This window comes from Chironomus tepperi, unplaced genomic scaffold (assembly GCF_022539635.2).
Source record: "Chironomus tepperi strain 1889 unplaced genomic scaffold, CSIRO-AGI_Ctep_v1 contig_85, whole genome shotgun sequence".
In the NCBI taxonomy this organism is placed as follows: Eukaryota; Metazoa; Arthropoda; class Insecta; order Diptera; family Chironomidae; genus Chironomus; species Chironomus tepperi.
The window spans coordinates 2,367,120-2,386,684 of record NW_027226207.1 but is presented as its reverse complement, the minus strand read 5'-3'; the positions used below and the strand labels follow the sequence as shown (position 1 = coordinate 2,386,684).

The following is a 19,565-nucleotide window of genomic DNA, read 5'->3' as shown; positions in this document are numbered from 1 at the left end:
AATTATAATCCATTAAAATGTGATATCTGCAAATTGCTACTCAAAATCTCATCTCGTAAACAAAACTCACTCAAGTTCAATGACATTCTCTATCCTGACATTTAAAGCTAAATTAATCTTTCCATTCGTGTCTGTATGAACAACAAAAAAATTGTTGTCTTGTGGCAGTTTTTTGCCAGCTCTTGTCAAATTATTTTTTTATCTAGCTGAATATTTTTTGAAGACATTCTGTTTGATATTTGATGAAAGACTGAAGTTTTGTTCCTTTCATTCAAAAATTCTATTTCTATTTCATGTTTTTTCAAATAGAAAAAAAAAGTTGTTAATGACACATCAAAATTTAGTTGATAGTTTTATGGAAGCACATGGTCTATGTCATTATGATTTTAATAATTTAACAGTGTGCGCAGTCTTAGCTAATAGTGAAAGTTTCATTAATCAATTTTGGAATTTTAAAGTTTTAACAAGTTTTGATGGTTGAATTTTTTAAAGTGTAAAGTGTTCAAAAATTACATGGATATCCTTGAAAATTTTCATTTACATTTTGGATGCATTTTCAAAATAGAAGGGAAAGGTTTGACAATGTCTAGTTTTGTATGAAGTCAGGTCAACTTAAGACGACTATACAATAGAATCTTCTCAATACTAGCATTTTGGGAAGAGATACAATCCTGCTGTGCTGATCTTTGCTGGAATCCACTCTTGAAGCAACCTAGGCTCCAAGTCGGAGCATGATTTCAGTAAGTAAGTAAATAATCCTAGCATTTATGTTCAGAAGAGTCCGGCTTTTTAAATTCAATGAATATTTTAAAATATTCACACCAAATTATTTGAAAATTGAATTGTTCTTCAGAAAATTATAGTATCTGCTGCACGATCATTTAATGACAACCTTTGTAAAAAGGATGAATTCAATGTCGAACAGGATTTAAATTTTTTAAGGGCAATAAAGATGACAGGACCATAGCAAATGTGTCTGGTTAAAAGTTTTTCATTGTCAAGAATAAATTCGAATTTTATTCTTCTTAGTTTGGGATGGAACATACAGAATGATTTGTCGAATCATATAAATTCAAGAATATTCATAAAATTAGATAAATGAAGCACACATTTCAACTAACTAGCCGACAGCTATAGTCGCGTAAAAATTTTTAACCTAAATTGCATAAAGTTCATCAAAATGGTAGATGAGTATTTGAAAAACATCAATTCCTGCTTCAACATATTCAAAATAGTCGGGATCTACCGTCTAAATGAAGTCCACATTGCTTATAAAATTTATGGATTTATTTCTCGACTCATCCTAATTGACATTTTTCTGATTCTTCAAACAATTTACTTCTTTCAAGTTGAAAATATCATTGAATTTGCAGACTTGTTGTCAATGCAGCTAACATACGTTGGAATAGCCTCAAAGTCATATTATGTAATAAACAATTTTCATAAAATTGTCGATGTTGTGTCTGAACTGCGAGAACTTCTTACATTTGCGAGTGAATATCAAATTAATTTTGGTGACTGTATTAGGAAGCGAATGAAAGCTATTCGAAAAGTATTCTTGATGTACTGGAGTACATGTCCAACAAGTATAACTTTGGCATTCGCAATTGCATTAAAGGATGCTCAATCACCTCCATTTATGACTCAATATAAAATTTATTCACCGACGTTCTTCAATTTTGAACAGAATTATCTTTATTTTGTCATAACTGAGATTTATGCATTGATCAGTGCTCAATTCGCTTCAACTTCCGCAGTTGCAATGGACTTTTTGGCGGTTTTCTTCTTTAGCATTGGTGCTGGATTGCTTGAAGAGTTGGCATCAAGAATTGCTGAAATTGAAAATGTGTTAGATAACGAAAATTCAGGAAAGGATCATGATGACAAGACTATTGATGAACTGAATAAGTGCATTCTAATCCATGCAAAAATCAAGAAGTTTCTCGTTTCTGCTCAGAATCTAGTGTCACCGATTATCATTATCCAAGTTGTTATCAGTACTGCTGTTATTTGTATGACTTGCTATACAATTTCTATGGTGAGTTTGAAGGATATTCTGTAATCAACTGAACCTTAAATGAACAATTATTCCCCACAGTTCTCACCAGCCGATGGCGCATCCGTCTTTTTCCGTCAAATTACCTACATGATTCCGATGGGTCTACAAATCTTCATCCCCTGCTACTACGGAAATGAAATCATGATTGCTGCTGAAAGATTCTCGATGGATATTTTCCATACAAAATGGTACAATGGCTGCAAGAAATTCAGAACAGCTTTCAATACTCTTTTGATTCATGCATCCCAGCCATTGATTATGATTTCTGGAGTATTGTTTCAAGTCACTTTGGAAAATTTTGTGGCAGTTAGCAGATTGTCTTATAAGTTTTATGCTGTTATGCAGAATATGAATGCTAAGCATGTATAATCAAATTTGAAGTAAGGAAGTTGAACAGACATAATCAAGGAGGAGCATAATCAATTATATTGATTGACTATACTCAAAATCATGGTCATTTAAGTTTATATTCTTATTGTCTGTTAATGATAGTAACTAAGCATACAATAACAATGTGGATGAAGTAATACTTTACATTTATTAATGCTTATAATTTAAATAAAAGTATGAAGTAATGTCAATAAAGTTTGACCTATTTTACTTTTTGTTCTAATTTTCCTGTAAACTAATAATTAAATTCAACAAGGGTGACTGGATATGGAACTTATCCTTCATCCTAAACTGTTCACAACTCATTTTATGGATCGTATAGTCATCCTTATCATAGCTAATTACTTTCTTAAAATCGGATAGGTCAATATGTTTTAAAGTTTCAATGTTCCTGAATATGTACACATAATGTACATTCCAGGCTATTCCAGACTAAGACAACTCCTTAAACTTTACGAATATAATTGAATGGTCAACAAATAACATTTAAAGTATTAGGATAGGAAAGGAACTTTAATGTATATAAATTGATGGATTGAATCACATTTGATTTAGATAGTTCCAATAATTCGGATCTTAAAGTGTCTACTGCAATAAAGTGTTGAAAAAATCAGTGTAAAGTGTTGAAATTTATTCAATTTGAGCATTTAAAAGTATCAAGTCATGAAGATAGTGGATGAATATTTGAAAAACATTAATTTTGTGTTTAGAATCTTTAAAATTCTGGGACTTTATCGACCCATAGGTGTTCATATTGGACACAGAATCTATGGGTTCATTTCTCGCTTGTATTTCATCGATATTTATTTACTTCTGCAGACCATCTACTTCTATAAAGTCAGGAATATCATTGACTTCGCAGATCTGCTATCTATGCAGCTTACTTGGGTATCACTATTCTCAAAATCATATTATATCATTTTTAAATTCGAAACTCTGCAGGATATATTTGCAGATCTTCGAGATCTTTTAGAAGTTGCAAGCAAGAACCAAATTAAATTTGGACATTTCATGAAGAAGCGAATGAAAAAACTCAAAATAGTTTTCTTTATTTATTGGAGCACCTGTCCGTTCACAATCAATTTAGCATTTATAACAGCAATTATGGCTGCTAAAGAACCTCCTTACATGACTCATTATAAGCTATATGCGCCACCATTCTTCAATTTTGAGCAAAATTATTCTTACTTTATACTTGCTGAATTATACGCAAAAATTGGAGCTGAATTTGCAGCCTCAACAGCAGTTATATTGGACTTTTTAGGGTGCTTTTTCTTCAGTATGGGTGCAGGGCTGCTTGAAGAGTTGGGAGCTAGAATTGCGAATATTGAAACTGAATTGAAGGAAAAGATTACAATTGAGAACGGCTTAATGTATCATAAAACTGAGAAGGAACATGATAACGAAACTGTAAAGGAACTAAAAAAGTGCATTATCATTCATGCAAAAATCAAGAAGTTTCTCGAAGCAGCTCAGAGTCTGGTGTCACCAATTATTTACATTCAAGTCGTTATCAGCACAGCTGTTATTTGTATGACTTGTTATACAATTTCTATGGTGAGTTTGAAGGATGTTTGATGAACATAATCATTAATCGAAAAAACGTATCATTTTTCAGTTCAGTTCTCGTCAGTTCTCATCATATGAATCCGTATGGGCCGTTTTACGTCAAATCACCTACATGATGCCAATGGGTCTGCAGATATTCATCCCATGCTACTTCGGAAATGAAATCATGATTGCAGCTGAAAAATTCTCATTGGAAATTTTCCATTCAAAGTGGTACGATGGCAGCATAGAATACAGAAAAATTTTCAAAACTCTTTTGACTAATGCATCCCAGCCACTGGTTATGATTTCTGGGGTACTTTTTAAAGTCACTTTGGAAAATTTTGTAGTTATAGCTCAGTTGACTTATAAGTATTATGCAGTCATGCAGAATATGAACGGAACATCAGGAATGGAAAATATGAAAGGTGGAGATTAATATGTGATATTTAAGCTTGATGAATTAAACTAATTTAAAAATTTATTCAAGGTTTTCAAAGAGTTGCTAAGAAAGTTTAATGTAATTAATATTATCGAGAATGCTTAAGTAAATCAAATTTGAGCCATTCGCAAAGCATGACGAGTCAGCAATTATTTGTCCCATTTTGCAAAAAAGAACTTCAATGCACAGATAGAGCACAGCAGCAGCAACCGTTTCGATGATGTATGTCACTATTTTAATCTGTAATGTATAATAAAGTGTAGTTTAATTCCTCGTTAAATCCAAAAGTCGCATTTGGTCTAAGGCTTCTTACACTTTTATCAACAGGGTATTTCATTCCATTTGCATGATCAACCACTCTAGATCCAATATAGTGTCCAACGTAATCATTCATAGTGTAAAGTTCCATAGAAAAAGGCATGAAATATTTAAATGACAAATTTTGGTTCTCTGATTCCATTTCCAAAGTCAATATCAAATCAAATTGTCCTATAATTGAATGGTATGACAAAACTGTCGTCATGACATTTAAATATTGATTGATATATAAATATTGATCTTGGCATATAGATTTTTTTAAGTAAAATTTAAAATTATTCCATTTTTTAAGGATGGAACTTCAAAAACAAACTTTATCGTCATAGGATTTATTCAATGTATATAAATTGATGGATTACATTTGATTTAGATAGTATTTAAACCTGTGTTCTTAAAGTGTCAGTAATATAGTGTTGGAAAATCAGTGGAAAGCGTGGAAATTTGTTCAGTTTGAGCAGTTAAAAGTATCAAGTCATAAAAATGGTCGACGAATATTTAAGAAACATCAAATCAGTGTTCAAAATCTACAGAATCTTAGGAATCTATCGACCTAAAGGTGTTCATATTGGACATAGAATCTACGGGTTCTGTGTTCGCTTGATCTTCATCGATATATACTTACTTTTGCAGACCATCTACTTCTATAAAATCAAGAACATCATTGACTTTGCAGATCTTCTATCAATGCAACTTACTTGGGTATCAATTGCCTCAAAATCGTATATTGTCATTTTTAGATTCGAAACTCTGCAGGAAGTGCTTGCAGATCTGCGAGAACTGTTAGAATTTGCAAGCCAGAATCAAATTAATTTCGGACACTTCATTATAAAGCGAATGAACAGAATCAGAAGAGTTTTCATTATTTATTGGAGCACCTGTCCATTCACAATCAATTTAGCATTCATAGCAGCTATTATGGATGCAAAGGTTCCACCTTACATGACTCATTACAAGCTTTATGCTCCGCCGTTTTTCAATTTTGAGCAAAATTATTTTTACTTTTTAATTGCTGAATTATACGCAAATATTGGAGCTGAATTTGCAGCCACAACTGCTGTTGTAATGGACTTTTTGGGTGTCTTTTTCTTCAGCATGGGTGCTGGGTTGCTGGAAGAATTGGCAGCTAGAATTGCCGAAATTGAAACTGAATTGAAGGAAAAGATTACAATAGAAAATCGCTTAAAGTTTCATAATACTGAAAAGGAACATGAAGATAGAACTGTAAAGGAACTAAAGAAGTGTATTTTAATTCATTCAAAAATCAAGAAGTTCCTCATTGCTGCTCAGAATCTGGTGTCGCCGATCATTTTCATACAAGTTGTCATTAGCACAGCTGTTATTTGCATGACTTGTTATACAATTTCTATGGTGAGTTCCAAAAATGCTCTGTAATCAGCTGAACCTTAAATGAACAATTATTCCCCACAGTTCTCACCAGCCGATGGTGCATCCGTCTTTTTCCGTCAAATCACCTACATGATGCCGATGGGTCTACAGATCTTCATCCCTTGTTACTTCGGAAATGAAATTATGATTGCAGCTGAAAAATTCTCAATGGATATTTTCCATACAAAATGGTACAATGGCTGCAAGAAATTCAGAACAGCTTTTAATACTCTCTTGATTCATGCATCCCAACCCATGATTATGATTTCTGGGGTACTTTTCAAAGTCACTTTAGAAAATTTTGTAGTTATAAGTCAGTTGACTTATAAGTTTTATGCAGTCATGCAGAATATGAATGCTAATCAAGGATTGCAAAGTATGAAGGTTGAGGAGTAGGATGTGAATTTATTTCAATTTTTATTTAATTTTAAACGTTTTCGGATTTCTTAGAAAATTTAGTGTAATTAATTTTATCAAAAAATTTCAAATATGAGCCATTCGTAAAGCATGACGAGTCAGCAACTATCTGTCCAATTTTGAAAAAAGGGACTTCAATGCACAGATAAAGCACAGCAGCAGCAACTGTAGCAATTGTGTATGTCACAATGAACATTATAATCTGAAATATATACAAAATAAAGTTTTGGTTCTTACTTGGTAACTTTAAAAGCAACTTACAATTTTATCAACTGGATATTTCATTCCATTTGTATGATCAACTACTTTAGCTCCAATATAATGTCCAACGTAATCATTCATAATGTAAAGTCCCAAACAAATGTTAGAAAATGGCATGAAATATTTAAATGACAAAATTTTGTTAATTATTCCACCCCATCCATAATGACAAGCATGAATAAGCCAACAAATTCCAAGTGGCCATATAATCCGGATGGCATTGAAAGTTGTGGTTAAATTGTCAACCGATTTTTCTGGATGGAAAATAATTTCAGCTGGTGATAACAAGATTCCAATAGAAATGATCCAGAGAGGGATTTTTAGGTACTAAAAATTGAAAATTTAATTAATGCTTGAACTTTAAGCTTTAACTTCATCCAAATGCTCACCTTTGAAACTTCCTTAACTTTAAAAAATTCATGATAATATAACACCCCAAACAAGTACGGATATGACCTTGTTATTGTGTCTGTGTATCTTTCCAAAACAACACGCGTACCAAGTGAATGTCTGAATCCCGGTATAAATGTACAAGCTAAAATAGTTACAATGAGAAACATTCTAACAAGTCGGTTGGAAAATTTTAAAAGTTTTAGGATGATTGGAGTGATGATGAAGATATGCCAACATACAGCAGTAAACCAGAGAGGTCCGATGCACTGAAAAGTTGATAACAGTTAGATCATCTTGAAGCCAGCATTAATTTTATATGAATCTTAGAGCTCAAATCTTAACCTAAATGACTTGTAGATCTGTCAAAAAACTCTAAAGCCTTTTAAAATTCCAATACCAAACGAAACTGCTCAATACTCACAGTATTATTAGGATTATAATAAGTTTGAATGAGAAGCATCGATGTCCACCAAAAATGTTTGCAATCACCACTCTGACTGATTAAATATCCATCTAATCCATGAATATTCTTGACAGATATCAAAGTTATTATTAGAAATGCTGCAGTTGGAATCAACCTCATGTATCTTTGGAAAAGTATCCGCAAATATCGACAAATTCTAAAAATGTAGATAATAGCTGAATAAATACAAATAGCAAAATTATTAATTAATATTTAAAAATAGCCAGGCATAGGTGTTTAAATAAATATGTTTGCCTTTCTAAGAGGGACAGTGCAAATTAGTTAGTAAGTGAATTTGACCCAACTTAGCTATTTTCTTCACAACTCATCAATACTCACGTCGAATCCTTCTGTATAAAACATTTCACTGACAAAAATCCACTAAGCACAAAAAAGCTGTCAGTCGCTAGAATTGTCATTAACAACGATCGGTGCTTGAAATGTTTCCATTCATTATTAAGTCTCAATGAGGTTGAATTAAAGAGAATTTGGTATTAATGATGAAATACAATGATCATCATCGAAAGCGTCTTTAAGCCATGAATACAGCTTATTGAATTTTCAGGTGCGTCAAAATTGAATAAACTCTTTCCGTTTGTGTAAAGTGAGAAGATTGTTGAAAGTCTCTTCTTTTTTGATGAGTTTCTTGAGCAAATTAAGTCATCGAGTGTGCTCACAATTATTATTAAGCACAACAGATAAAGAAAACAGCTGAAAATATGTGGACACACCTTAAAATGTAATTAATGAATTAATCAGACAGTTGATTACTCAAAATATGACAGATCCATAGCTTCTGTTATTCCTACGAGTTACAATTTTCTACGCACTAAACACAACCGTTTAATTACTATTTAGCTGACATACTGGAGATAATAAAATATTTCTAATGAATAACAACATCTCGCACGAGCGACAAATGAATTGTTTTTAATATTCGGCATTATCATGACTACAACAGATAAGGCAAGTTTTTATCAAATTTTACCCATTTTACCTGTACTTTCTAGTTTTTTAGGGGACAATAAAGTTTATCAGTCAGTGATTGTTTTATTAATTTTTAATTAATCATTGAGTCGTTGGATGTCCACTCAATATGTAACGCTCTTAAGAATGAGGAGTTGAGTTAAATTATGTTACGTCTCAAAAACATTGAAAACGAAGATTTCGCACCAGAAGGGGAAGGGGTGAAAAATTACTCAATTTTTTCCGTTACTTAATAACTGGACGAACCCTAAACAGAAGGAAGAAAAATGTACAAAAGCATACACAGGAAAAAAAATTTCATTTTTTATCATCCTTTGAAGTCACTTTCTGTCAATCAAAATAAAGAGAAAGAAGTTTTGTTTGTGATGTCTTGTTGGATTGCAACGTGAGTTGCAGAAGCTTCTGCAGTTTGGGTGAAGCTTATTTTGTCGGCGTATTGTGATGCCTGGAGCAGTGTAATGTTCAGGGTGCTCTAATGTCGTCGCATTGACGACAAGAAGTGAAGGAGGTCTGATGACTAAGTGATAGCTGATTTTGGCATACAATTTAAGAATAGTGAACACACAAGCCGAATTTGAAAGACCAGAGCAGTAACCGAGTTATATCCATCAATATGAATCAAAAGCAACCATCAATGTCGCATCAGATGACAATTTTGATATTTTGCAGCCATAACAACGACGAAGAGGTGCACTAGGTAGACATTGCACTAGGTTTTGACCTAAACCATTGACAGCAGAGCTACATCCATTAAACACTTTAAATACTGATGATCTTGACAATATAAACAGCAATCAACACTTCAACAATCATTTGAATGCAAATCATTCCAAAATGCGCCATCAATTCTCCCTTGAGGACACTTTCATGCTGCCGTTCTATCTTCTATGCAAAAGAAAAGCGTACTTTTTATTATTCATATTTCACTTCATCCACTTCTTTTGTACGTAAAGTTGAATGCAAAAAAAATGAAAAAAATATAAAAAGAAAGATAATTTTTAAAAAAAAAAAAAGAAATTCTATGCACGATGTGTAAAATAAAAGGATGAATGACCTGAAAACCTCGAACTCAATTTAAAAATGCAAAAAAAAATATAAATGCATAAGAAGGAATGAAAATAAATCGTAAACATCTGCATTTATATAAGCAGTATTTGCAGATTGTTATGTGCAATTAATGCCAAATGGAAAATGATGACGATAGGAGCGAGAAGAAGGAATATAATTATTATGGTGCAAAAAGATTTGAGGGGATTAATAATTTCACTTTAGCATTTGTCAACGGATTTATGTGTGCATGTGCTATTAAGTTTAAGATGTTGCGTAATTTTTATTGTATATTTTGAGATTTTTTTGTTTAATTTTTGTCAAATTATTAAATACTTTTTATGTAAGAAGAAGGTCTGTTTTGTAAGAAGAATGTCTGTTTTGGAAGTATACAGCTGTAAAGTCAATAGCAAGTGTGTAAAAAGTGCGTAAATGAAACTGAAAACAACTCAGGATGGCACAACATATAAGGAAATACTCAAAGTTGTGTATCTCAAAAGAGGTGTAAATAGCATCAGTAGTCTAAGTCCTTAAACGTTGGCCTTAAGTGTGAAAAGTCCTAGGTTCTATTCCTAATCATGTTTAGTTGGAAGCTTACTGTCCATTTCATCAAACTCAATTTAGTCATGGATCTAGATTTGTATATTGTTAAAGATTTAGACACGGACCCGAAAAGCACGAGTTGTTTGCGAGGGCAACAAGGAGTTAAGTAACCGTATGAGCGGTAAGACGCAAAGTAGCCCTGACAGGGCCGCATTTTCCTTCTCAGAAGAATGCGATTCGTTTGCTTGGTATACAAGGACGTCCTAGCTTCAACGACAGAGCTTATAATGCATATTTTGTCAATATATAGGACATAAGCCAACATAAATGCCAAATCAGAAACAAGAGCTCTTGAAAAACTCTATAATAATCAATTAATTCCAAAAACATAATCATCCAAAGCCTGATCATCATCATTACATATCCCATTCATATCTAATTTGTCATCATAAATGAAAAACAAAGTGACAAAGACATAATAAGAAGTAAGTCATAAACGTGATTTTCATCATCACCATAAGTCATTAGTAATCTGAATCATTAAATGAAGTCAAATAAAATGTATTTATTTTTAACGGATGAATAACAAAATAATTGTTGATGCTACAGTTATTACTCCTATTAGTTACACAAATATAAATAAATATGAAAATTTATGTGGAAAGTGGATGGAACATCCAAAAAAAAAATTATATTTTCATAAAATATCACTCAACAAATAATGAGCGAGAAACAAAACAAACCGCATCGAAGTGAAATGGAACTAAAATTATACAATTTTTTCTACATCATCCATGAAAAATTCTGACGTAATTCTTTCTCATTTTCATAATTCTTCTTCTCGCTGCTCTATGCTGCTTTGCCTACAAAATTAAAAATTGTGGTAAAAATAAAACAATTATTTCCATAAATCATCTTAACAAATTATAATTTTGTCAGAAAATTTTCCACTTTTCTCTCGCTTTTCACTGCATTTAATGGAAATTTCTCTCCTTTTTCATGCTTCTTGCTTCTTCACTCGAATGTCATTGTGGAAAAGTATAAAAAAAATTGGAGTCAGATGGGCAATTAGGGGTGTTTCGGGGGTTGTGTCTTTATACAGCCTTGCTTTTCAACCCTTTCCTAGACATTTCAGTCCATTCCTTCCATTTTCATCCAGTAAAATCAACAAAAATCCCAAAATTACCCCCAAATACCCTCCAGCATCTAAAACCCCCAAAAATATTCCTAAAAAAAGGCAAAAGTCATCAACCCACCTCAAATGAGAAGCAACCGAGTGAGTGCGGAAAAGTGAGAGATGTGTAAAAGATGCAATAAATTATCATAAGCGCTCTGCATGCACCGAGTAACGGAAAATGTATCAAATATCAACGTAATGTGATATGCACAAAATACACAAATTTATGTGTGTTTGCATGGATATTGTACAACAATAATAAATATATTGTGGATATATCTTTGTGCATATGTATAATTTGAATGGATATTTGTTGTATGCATATAGATATGGTACAGGCAAAAGTCAAGAGAACTTCAACATGATATCTCTAATTGCACATTGCACACATGCATCGTTAAATTTACATTTTTTTATAAGGAACGGAGTTTTGTGGGGGAATTGACTGGGTATGGTGATCGGTATGGCTGGATTGGAAGAAGTTAGATGATTAAAGCTTAAATTTGAGTGTTTTGTTCCTTAAAATCTCAAAATTCATTCAATAAGCGATTGACAAATGACGTCCAACTTCTATTGCAGGACCAGATCACTAGATGGACCAAAAATTCCCTTAAAACTTCAAATGCGCTTCCACCAAACCCAACTAATTCACTTAATATACAATTTTTTTCAAGAAAAACACAAGAGAATAAAATTATTCTTAAAGCCTCAACAGTAGAACAATTCATGTTGCGATAAACACAGATGTACACACAGAAGAAAGGAGAGAAAAAAATATAATGTTTATTGCAATGAAGATAGAATGAAATGAAAGAATGGAAAAAAGAAATCATGTGTCATTATACTCTGAGCATTATGTGCATAAATAAACATATCATCTCTTTCCACTTTTTTTGCTGCTTCTTGTTGTGCCTTATATTTTAGCTTATTTTTTTTTTTATGATTTGACAATTTGAGTATGAGATTTGGATGAGGTTTGACGGAGATTTTGGTTGAATAGCCTGAGATTTTAAAGGTATATCCTTAGTGGACTTGATCATAATCCGATGATGATGCTAGAGTCCAGTCTCTTTGTTCCCCTCAATGGATAGATTGCTTATAATGTAGGATAGTCAATGTTCTGTACGACATACTCTAAGATCATCAATCTGCCAACGTTTTACAGCCTAAATACTACTCAAGGCAGGGAAGGACAACCTGAGTGCCGCGGTACACTAGGATGCTGCTTAAAATTCATAGAAATATCATGAGCCGTATTTCGTTCCAGACTTACTACCTAGGTGCGCCTCGAAAAATTGAAGATAAGCCTCCCCTGCTCTAGGAAACTCTAGCTAACTCTATGCCTGGGTATGTTCAATAAGTATAACATAAGAATGTAATCCGAACAGACAAACAGCACACTCATGAGTTTGCTACCAAAAATGAGCTTTTAGATGAGTATCCTCATTGTCTTTTCTAAGTACCTTAGAAAACCTTAATATTCAATTCTATGACTGCAATATGCGTCTCAATCAATCATATCCCACGACACATTCCAACTACTTTTTCGTTTTCTCACTGTTGTTATTGTATTTGGATGAAAATGAAAATCTATTCTTAAATGAAAAGAAATGAGATGAAAAAAAGAGAAATTTTGTGTGTAAAAGGCAATAAATTAATTTTCTTTTGTTTATGCCTTTCCTCGTTTCTCGTATTCAATAAGAAAAGAAAAATTATGCCTGAAAACATGCATAAGAAGTTATTACATGCTTGCGGTATTGAAGCAAAGGGGAAAATTTTGTATTTATTGATTTGTTGCCTTTTGGATATTAAATATTGAATTCAATAAAAGCTTTGCCATTGGGTCTTTGATTTTGATATTGAGGTAAACGATTGAATATTTTACGGGTTTTGTGGGTATGCTGCCTTAATTCAATTTACTTAAGACTATTGAGGCATGTTTGATTCATTTTCAAATCTTGTTATTGTTACCACAATTTGAAATGGAACTGGATAGATTTTAATTAAGATAGTGGAAATAATTTTGATTGCATTTAAGGATTTATTCAGTTAAGGCATTTAATGCCCAAGTACATCAAAATGGTCATTATCACTAATCCATTCCAAATACTCGGTAATTCTAGCAAATCCAACTGGTCTTGAAGATCCACAAATACTACCCCAATTAACAATACCAATCTGCACAGGTCTAGTATCTCCAGGTCTTGGAACTGTCAAACTTCCACCAGAATCTGAGCTGCATGCACCTTGCCTGTTTGTTGATGTACACACTATTGTTGGTAGCACTAGCTCCTCTCCCCAAATAGCAATGCAATCTTCATTTGACATGACTGTATTGTAAGCTGCATGAAGCACAGGATTTGTACCTGATTCAAGCCCAGTGATACCCCATCCAACAACTCTTGATAACTCTCCAGCAAATGTTTCATTTTCTAAGCCAATCGGGAGACGTGCTGGAACCACGTATGTATTAAATTCTAAAGCAGTTGGCAGTAATACAATCCCAATATCATCAGAAAAGGTCAGTCCACTCCATCCTGGATGAACACGAAAATTTTCAAACTCTGAAGATCGACGCTGCTGAGTAGGTTCAAGTCGATGGATATTGTGACCACCAGCAACAACTGTGACTCGTGGAAAACGATAAATGCAATGTGCTGCTGTGAGTATAGCTTGAGAATTAAGAATTGATCCACCACAAATTGACGTTCTTTGTGGATTAACTTGAATAAAATAAGCAACTTGATAAGGATGACTGTTTGGTACGACTTCCTGGCCTCCGAAAATTCGCCGATTTCTCGAGTCTTGATGTGCTTCTTTTGGTAGACTTGAGAATAAATCTACAACTTCCTCAATCGGAATGATTTGTGAAAAGTCAAAAGGCTTCCAATCTTCTGGAAGTTCTTTAGCTTTGACTGTTGAAACTAGGAGAATCCAAAATATTAAGCTGATTAATAATTTCATTTTCAAGCACTGTAATGACTGGCAATTGAAATTTCGAGACATTTTATACCAAAAGCTTATCTCAATTGTTCTTGATAATTTTTTTGGTTTCTAAGCATTTTTCGGTTTTTCCAAATTTGGAATTGCTGATTGGTTCAAATCATCCGTCACTTAAGAGTCGGGGCAGCTTGACATCTTGTCATCACGAGACGATGTAAAGACTTGTGCCTGACTCTGCCTAAAGCTGAATCTTCAGACCTAAATCTGCCTTCAGTTCGAGATATTCAGTACCACAGCAAATGATTCCTCGAATATACTGACACTTAGATGGAGTATGCAGCAACTTATATCGTCACTCCATGAATCTTAATAAAATCAACTTATCGACGTTATTTCCAACAAATCTCTGATTCGTACTTCTCATTCATCAACCTTAACTTATCTTAACTTTTTCTCTTATCAAGTCCTTAAAATTGGCTATCAGGTGCTGATTAGATATTCTTTTCCTTTAAAACCTAAGTTCAATTGTGGATATTTCATTAGTTGTGCTTAATTTTTCATAAAAAGTGAATCATGAAACTCTTGATTTTGGCAATTTTTGCTGTTGCAGTAGCATCAGCTGTTGAAAATTATGATGGACCAGAATATGATCCGGTTGATTGGTCAAGAGTTGTGCCAGTGTATGACTTGCCCGGCTTTTGGGAAGGAACAGTTTATGAAAAATTAGCACCAAAATCAAATCCAAGATCAAGCCGTATTGTTGGTGGACATGAAGTTGTTCCTCATTCACATCCATATCAAGTTTATTTACTCTTGGAACTTTTACTTGGAACATCAGCATGCGGTGGATCAGTCATTAGTGAAACAGTTGCCCTTACTGCTGCTCACTGTATTAACACTGCTCGTAGAGTCACAGTAGTTGCCGGAGGACATAACATCCAACAAATTGAACCATCTCAACAAAGAAGAACCGTTGAAGCTGTAAATCTTCGCGTCCATCCAGAATACAGCAGAATTAATGTCCTTAATGATATCGGAACTATCATTCTTGATAATCCATTGACATTCAATGAATTTGTTCAGCCAAGCATTCTTGAACCACCAAGCTCAAATACATTCGTTGGATTTACATCACAAGCAACTGGATGGGGACGTGTTGCTGATAACGCACCAACATCTCCTGTCTTACGAGTTGTCAATAATGTAATTTTGGCTAATGCAATCTGTGCTGAAACTTATGGAAATGTTTCAATCAATAATGCTACAATCTGTATTCAAACTACTGGTGGACGTGGTGTCTGCAATGGAGATTCCGGTGGACCATTGACTGTTGTTGATGGACAAAGAATCCAAGTTGGAATTGCTAGTTTCGTACACTCTGCAGGATGTGAAGTAAGTGGAACTTTTGTGATAAATTTTATGCAATATTTAATATGCTTTTTTAAATTTATAGTCTGGATTCCCTCATGTTTTCGAACGAGTTGGTGCTCATTTGGATTGGATCAGAGATAACAGCGCTTAAACAAAATGGATTTATTGACTGATAATGATTAAAAATCGAAATAAAATAATTTTATGTAAAATAAAGTGAATTTTGTGTTTTAAAAAATGTGAAAATTTCACGCCTACCTCCTGATTATTGAAAAGTAGTATGCAATTTGAACTTTATATTTTCATCGTTCATTGTTATCTAATCTAATAAATTAATTAATTATCAGAAATTAATTTTCAAAGGATTAAGTTGATTATAATTTTCGAGTGTTCTGATTGTTGAGATTTTGAGCTTAACATTTTTTAAATCTGATACCCCAAACAAACAAAAAGTGTCAAATTGTAATCAAATTGCTATTTTTAGGTTTTTTTGATCAATTCAAGACGTTATTGGACTTGAAACTAGAGAACTGTTTACTATTAGTTTAGACAGAATAATACCTACCGTCTAACCGACAAAGAGACCGCTTCTAGATACCGTAGTAGTATTTCTAGACTATGAAATTATGTTCATTGCCTGTACTCACTAAAGGATCAGCCCCACAAACAGCCTACTAAATCCAGACTGAATCACTTATTAAGATACAGAATATCGAACTTTTTTTTCAAAAATCAGCAATCGAATTCATTCCATAATAGATTTTCCAGTAAGTGACATTGATTGAATACCCTGGAAAATTATCATTTCCCAAAAAACCCATACAACATGAGTGCTTCAAAAAATTCGCCGACTTATTACAATCTCATCGGTAACTCAAAAACTGGTTTCAGATAAGGCATCCTGAGGTAGATAAGTAAAACATAATTGTTCTTATCAATCCGGATATAGGAGTTTCTTGGGGTTTTCCAGACTTCGCCATGAATTCGCAATTTTCATTCATTTTTTGATAAACGCTCTTATCAACAAGCACGACAGTTCGATTAACGATCGTAAAAATACTAGCTTTAAACTATCTGACTACGTCTCATGACTATATCTCATCCACTATTTCTTATCAATGAGATTAAGTGCTCAATTTTTGATAGTTTTTAGTGCTATAAAATGATTAAAAATTTTGAAAAATCTTCAGTCTAACAATATTTTTCAAACCAAAATCAATTAAGGAACCAAAAATGAAGCTTTTAATCTTAGCAATTTTTGCTATTGCAGCTGCATCAGCAGTTGAAAACTACGATGGCCCAGAATGGCAACCAATTGACTGGTCAAAAGTCGTACCTGCATCTGAACTACCAAGCACATGGGAAGGAACTGCTTACGAAAAGTTCGCAATAAACCCAAATCCAAGAACAAGCCGCATTGTTGGTGGATATGAAGTCGTTCCACATAGTCATCAATATCAAGTCTACTTAGTTGTACAATTGCTGATCTTTGCATCAACATGCGGTGGTTCACTAATTTCCCATACTGTTGTATTGAGTGCTGCTCACTGCTTCACAAATGCAAGAAGTGTCACAATCGTTGCTGGTGCTCACAACATCCAACAAATTGAACCTACACAACAACGTAGATCAGTTGATGCTACAGGATTCCGAGTCCATCCAGAATACAACAGAGTCAATGTCCTCAATGACATCGCAACCATTATTGTTCCAACTCCATTTGTTCCTGATGCATTCGTGCAAGTCATTCGAATTGCACCAGCAAATGCTCCTTCATTCGTTGGATTTACAGCTCAATCAACAGGTTGGGGACGTGTTGCTGACGGTCAAACTGGATCTGATGTCTTGAGAGGTGTCACTAATACAATCATCAATAACTCAATCTGTGCTGAAACCTATGGCAATGTCTCAATCAATCCAAATGTAATCTGTATTGATACAACTGGAGGACGTGGAGTTTGTCAAGGTGATTCCGGTGGTCCATTGACAGTCAATGAAAATGGAAGACTACAAATTGGAGTTGTCAGCTTTGGACACTCAAGTGGATGTCAAGTAAGCTTTGATAAAATTTTAATTAATTTCAATTTAATTTATTAAATTTATTTTATTTACACAGTCTGGTTTCCCACACGTATTCGAACGTATTTCAAGTCATAGAGACTGGTTGGACAGAAATATGAGCTAAATTTGAACAGTTGGTGATGATAAGTGACAGAAAGTTTGTTAATTAAGATAAATGTATTTGAATAAAATTAAGTGAATTTCAATAATTTAATTTAGTAAGCTTTGAAATTTTCCGACCTTGCAAGCCATCTTGACATTCCGCCGATCATTCACTTCCCTTTTTTATAAGACGGAAGAAATCTTTAATTGCCTACTCAGAAGCACTGATTAATTAAACTATTAATTTACTACCGTATACGACAAAAATGCTGTTATCTCAAAAAGCTCCGGTAAATACTTAACTTTTGTGTGATTTAATGTCCTATAATTTATGATAGGCGCAAGGTAATAACTTATTTTATGATTTACTGATTAATATTTTTATTAATGGGATGTATCAATAAATCAAGTGTGAAAGGGAAAATTTGGTTAATATTTGTGGGTTTGATGGTGTTTGGGGTTGTACAGTTATTGAGTCAGAGGAGAGCAGGCTGGCTAATTTTAAATTTTTGTCTGTTCTCATCTACAAGATAGCAAATATGTGAGCCGTTCATCATTATGAAGTCATTAACAAATGATCATTAGATATCAAGCAACTCACATAGTTAATTCGCTGGTCATAAAGATCAATTGTGATCCATGGACTCCCTCAGATGATGCTTAAAGCTAGCTATGTTCCAGTAAAGCAATAATCAATGGATTCAACATTAATCCTTAGGAATATACTCAAAAATCAGTTCCAATCCAATTATCATCTCAAAATCCTTTGAAAAAATCACATAAAATGTCAAAAATCCACGGCATGACAAGTCAACCTTCATAAATTAATCACAAGAAAACTTCAGAGGCATCTCGTCTTGGGTCATTAACATAACAAGCAATAGCATAACACTAATGATCAACAAACGTGGCAAAGAAAAAGAAAAATCTTCCAAAAAGTTGTAGAAAAATTGTATATTGACCCTTTTTGACTGCAAATGTGTTTGTGCACGGCTGAAAATTTCCATAAACGATAACTTTTTCAGTGCCTTAAGATTACAAAAGGAAAGAAAGAGAAAAACATAAAATAACGCCTCTAAAAATGTGGCAAACATACACGCATAGAGACATAAACAAATACACACACAAAAAAAAGAAGTCACTGATCACAATATTATTCTTGTTAATAATCACATGCATGCTGACTCCAGAATCTATATCTCTCCTTCTTCCATATATTTCCATATATACACATATGTGTGACATATAGAATATTTTGTGTTGGAAAAACAGAAGCTCATCATCAGTTCTTCTTTTTTTATGTTTCTTCTTTGAAGCTGTGGTTTTGAAAATGATGATGAGTTTTGGGTACAGATTGTCTGGTTGGATGAAAGATGTGTTTGAGGATGTGATCGTTTGGTCAGGGAGCATCAGGGATATAATATGGGATTTTAAGAAATGTCAAGCTTCTAAAAGCGTTTTCTTGGTTGGTTAGGATATTCAGCTAATAGATCCGCAACATACATAATCTAGAGCAGAGGTAGACAACCTGTGTGCCGCGGTACACTCCAAAATATGTCATAAATCGTAAGTCGTATGACGTTTGCTGTTTCAGTCGACACTTACCACCAAGGTGTGCCGTGAAATATAAAAGGTTGTTCACCACTGACCGAGAAGT

At 33.5% G+C, this 19,565-nt stretch overlaps 6 protein-coding genes across 6 annotated transcripts; 4 read left to right on the top strand and 2 right to left on the bottom strand.

The window, feature by feature from the left end:
* Positions 1-1,534: 1,534 nt before the first annotated feature.
* LOC139086472 (odorant receptor 94b-like) lies at positions 1,535-4,436 on the top strand. The gene is made up of 4 exons (XM_070634930.1): positions 1,535-2,038; positions 2,099-2,422; positions 3,392-4,006; positions 4,068-4,436. The coding sequence occupies exons 1-4, from the start codon at positions 1,535-1,537 to the stop codon at positions 4,434-4,436; spliced, it is 1,812 nt and encodes a 603-aa protein (XP_070491031.1).
* A 1,236-nt stretch (positions 4,437-5,672) lies between these two features.
* On the top strand, positions 5,673-6,539 carry LOC139086470 (odorant receptor 94a-like). Its single transcript, XM_070634929.1, has 2 exons — positions 5,673-6,125; positions 6,186-6,539. The coding sequence occupies exons 1-2, from the start codon at positions 5,673-5,675 to the stop codon at positions 6,537-6,539; spliced, it is 807 nt and encodes a 268-aa protein (XP_070491030.1).
* Positions 6,540-6,541: 2 nt separating this feature from the next.
* LOC139086324 (O-acyltransferase like protein-like) lies at positions 6,542-8,589 on the bottom strand. Its single transcript, XM_070634740.1, has 6 exons — positions 8,449-8,589; positions 8,017-8,388; positions 7,636-7,834; positions 7,211-7,480; positions 6,822-7,148; positions 6,542-6,762 (listed from the first exon to the last, which is right to left on the bottom strand). The coding sequence occupies exons 2-6, from the start codon at positions 8,094-8,096 to the stop codon at positions 6,571-6,573; spliced, it is 1,068 nt and encodes a 355-aa protein (XP_070490841.1). The 5' UTR covers positions 8,097-8,388; positions 8,449-8,589; the 3' UTR covers positions 6,542-6,570.
* Positions 8,590-13,489: 4,900 nt separating this feature from the next.
* On the bottom strand, positions 13,490-15,904 carry LOC139086467 (brachyurin-like). Its single transcript, XM_070634926.1, has one exon. The coding sequence runs from the start codon at positions 14,435-14,437 to the stop codon at positions 13,490-13,492; it is 948 nt and encodes a 315-aa protein (XP_070491027.1). The 5' UTR covers positions 14,438-15,904.
* Positions 14,912-15,966, top strand: LOC139086562 (brachyurin-like). The gene is made up of 2 exons (XM_070635044.1): positions 14,912-15,766; positions 15,828-15,966. The coding sequence occupies exons 1-2, from the start codon at positions 14,948-14,950 to the stop codon at positions 15,894-15,896; spliced, it is 888 nt and encodes a 295-aa protein (XP_070491145.1). The 5' UTR covers positions 14,912-14,947; the 3' UTR covers positions 15,897-15,966.
* A 1,012-nt stretch (positions 15,967-16,978) lies between these two features.
* On the top strand, positions 16,979-17,930 carry LOC139086466 (brachyurin-like). Its single transcript, XM_070634925.1, has 2 exons — positions 16,979-17,797; positions 17,862-17,930. The coding sequence occupies exons 1-2, from the start codon at positions 16,979-16,981 to the stop codon at positions 17,928-17,930; spliced, it is 888 nt and encodes a 295-aa protein (XP_070491026.1).
* Positions 17,931-19,565: the final 1,635 nt, after the last annotated feature.

Bases quoted from the DNA above. Each gene is read 5' to 3' on its own strand.
- LOC139086562 (XM_070635044.1), top strand. From the start codon at position 14,948: ATGAAACTCTTGATTTTGGCAATTTTTGCTGTTGCAGTAGCATCAGCT. The intron at 15,767-15,827 runs GTAAGTGGAACT...TTAAATTTATAG, and splicing joins TACACTCTGCAGGATGTGAA to TCTGGATTCCCTCATGTTTT.
- LOC139086470 (XM_070634929.1), top strand. From the start codon at position 5,673: ATGGATGCAAAGGTTCCACCTTACATGACTCATTACAAGCTTTATGCT. The intron at 6,126-6,185 runs GTGAGTTCCAAA...TATTCCCCACAG, and splicing joins CTTGTTATACAATTTCTATG to TTCTCACCAGCCGATGGTGC.
- LOC139086467 (XM_070634926.1), bottom strand. From the start codon at position 14,437: ATGTCTCGAAATTTCAATTGCCAGTCATTACAGTGCTTGAAAATGAAA.
- LOC139086472 (XM_070634930.1), top strand. From the start codon at position 1,535: ATGAAAGCTATTCGAAAAGTATTCTTGATGTACTGGAGTACATGTCCA. The intron at 2,039-2,098 runs GTGAGTTTGAAG...TATTCCCCACAG, and splicing joins CTTGCTATACAATTTCTATG to TTCTCACCAGCCGATGGCGC. The intron at 2,423-3,391 runs GTATAATCAAAT...GAAACTCTGCAG, and splicing joins AGAATATGAATGCTAAGCAT to GATATATTTGCAGATCTTCG.
- LOC139086324 (XM_070634740.1), bottom strand. From the start codon at position 8,096: ATGACAATTCTAGCGACTGACAGCTTTTTTGTGCTTAGTGGATTTTTG. The intron at 7,481-7,635 runs GTGAGTATTGAG...TCAACTTTTCAG, and splicing joins ATTATAATCCTAATAATACT to TGCATCGGACCTCTCTGGTT. The intron at 7,149-7,210 runs GTGAGCATTTGG...TTCAATTTTTAG, and splicing joins AAGTTAAGGAAGTTTCAAAG to TACCTAAAAATCCCTCTCTG.
- LOC139086466 (XM_070634925.1), top strand. From the start codon at position 16,979: ATGAAGCTTTTAATCTTAGCAATTTTTGCTATTGCAGCTGCATCAGCA. The intron at 17,798-17,861 runs GTAAGCTTTGAT...TTATTTACACAG, and splicing joins GACACTCAAGTGGATGTCAA to TCTGGTTTCCCACACGTATT.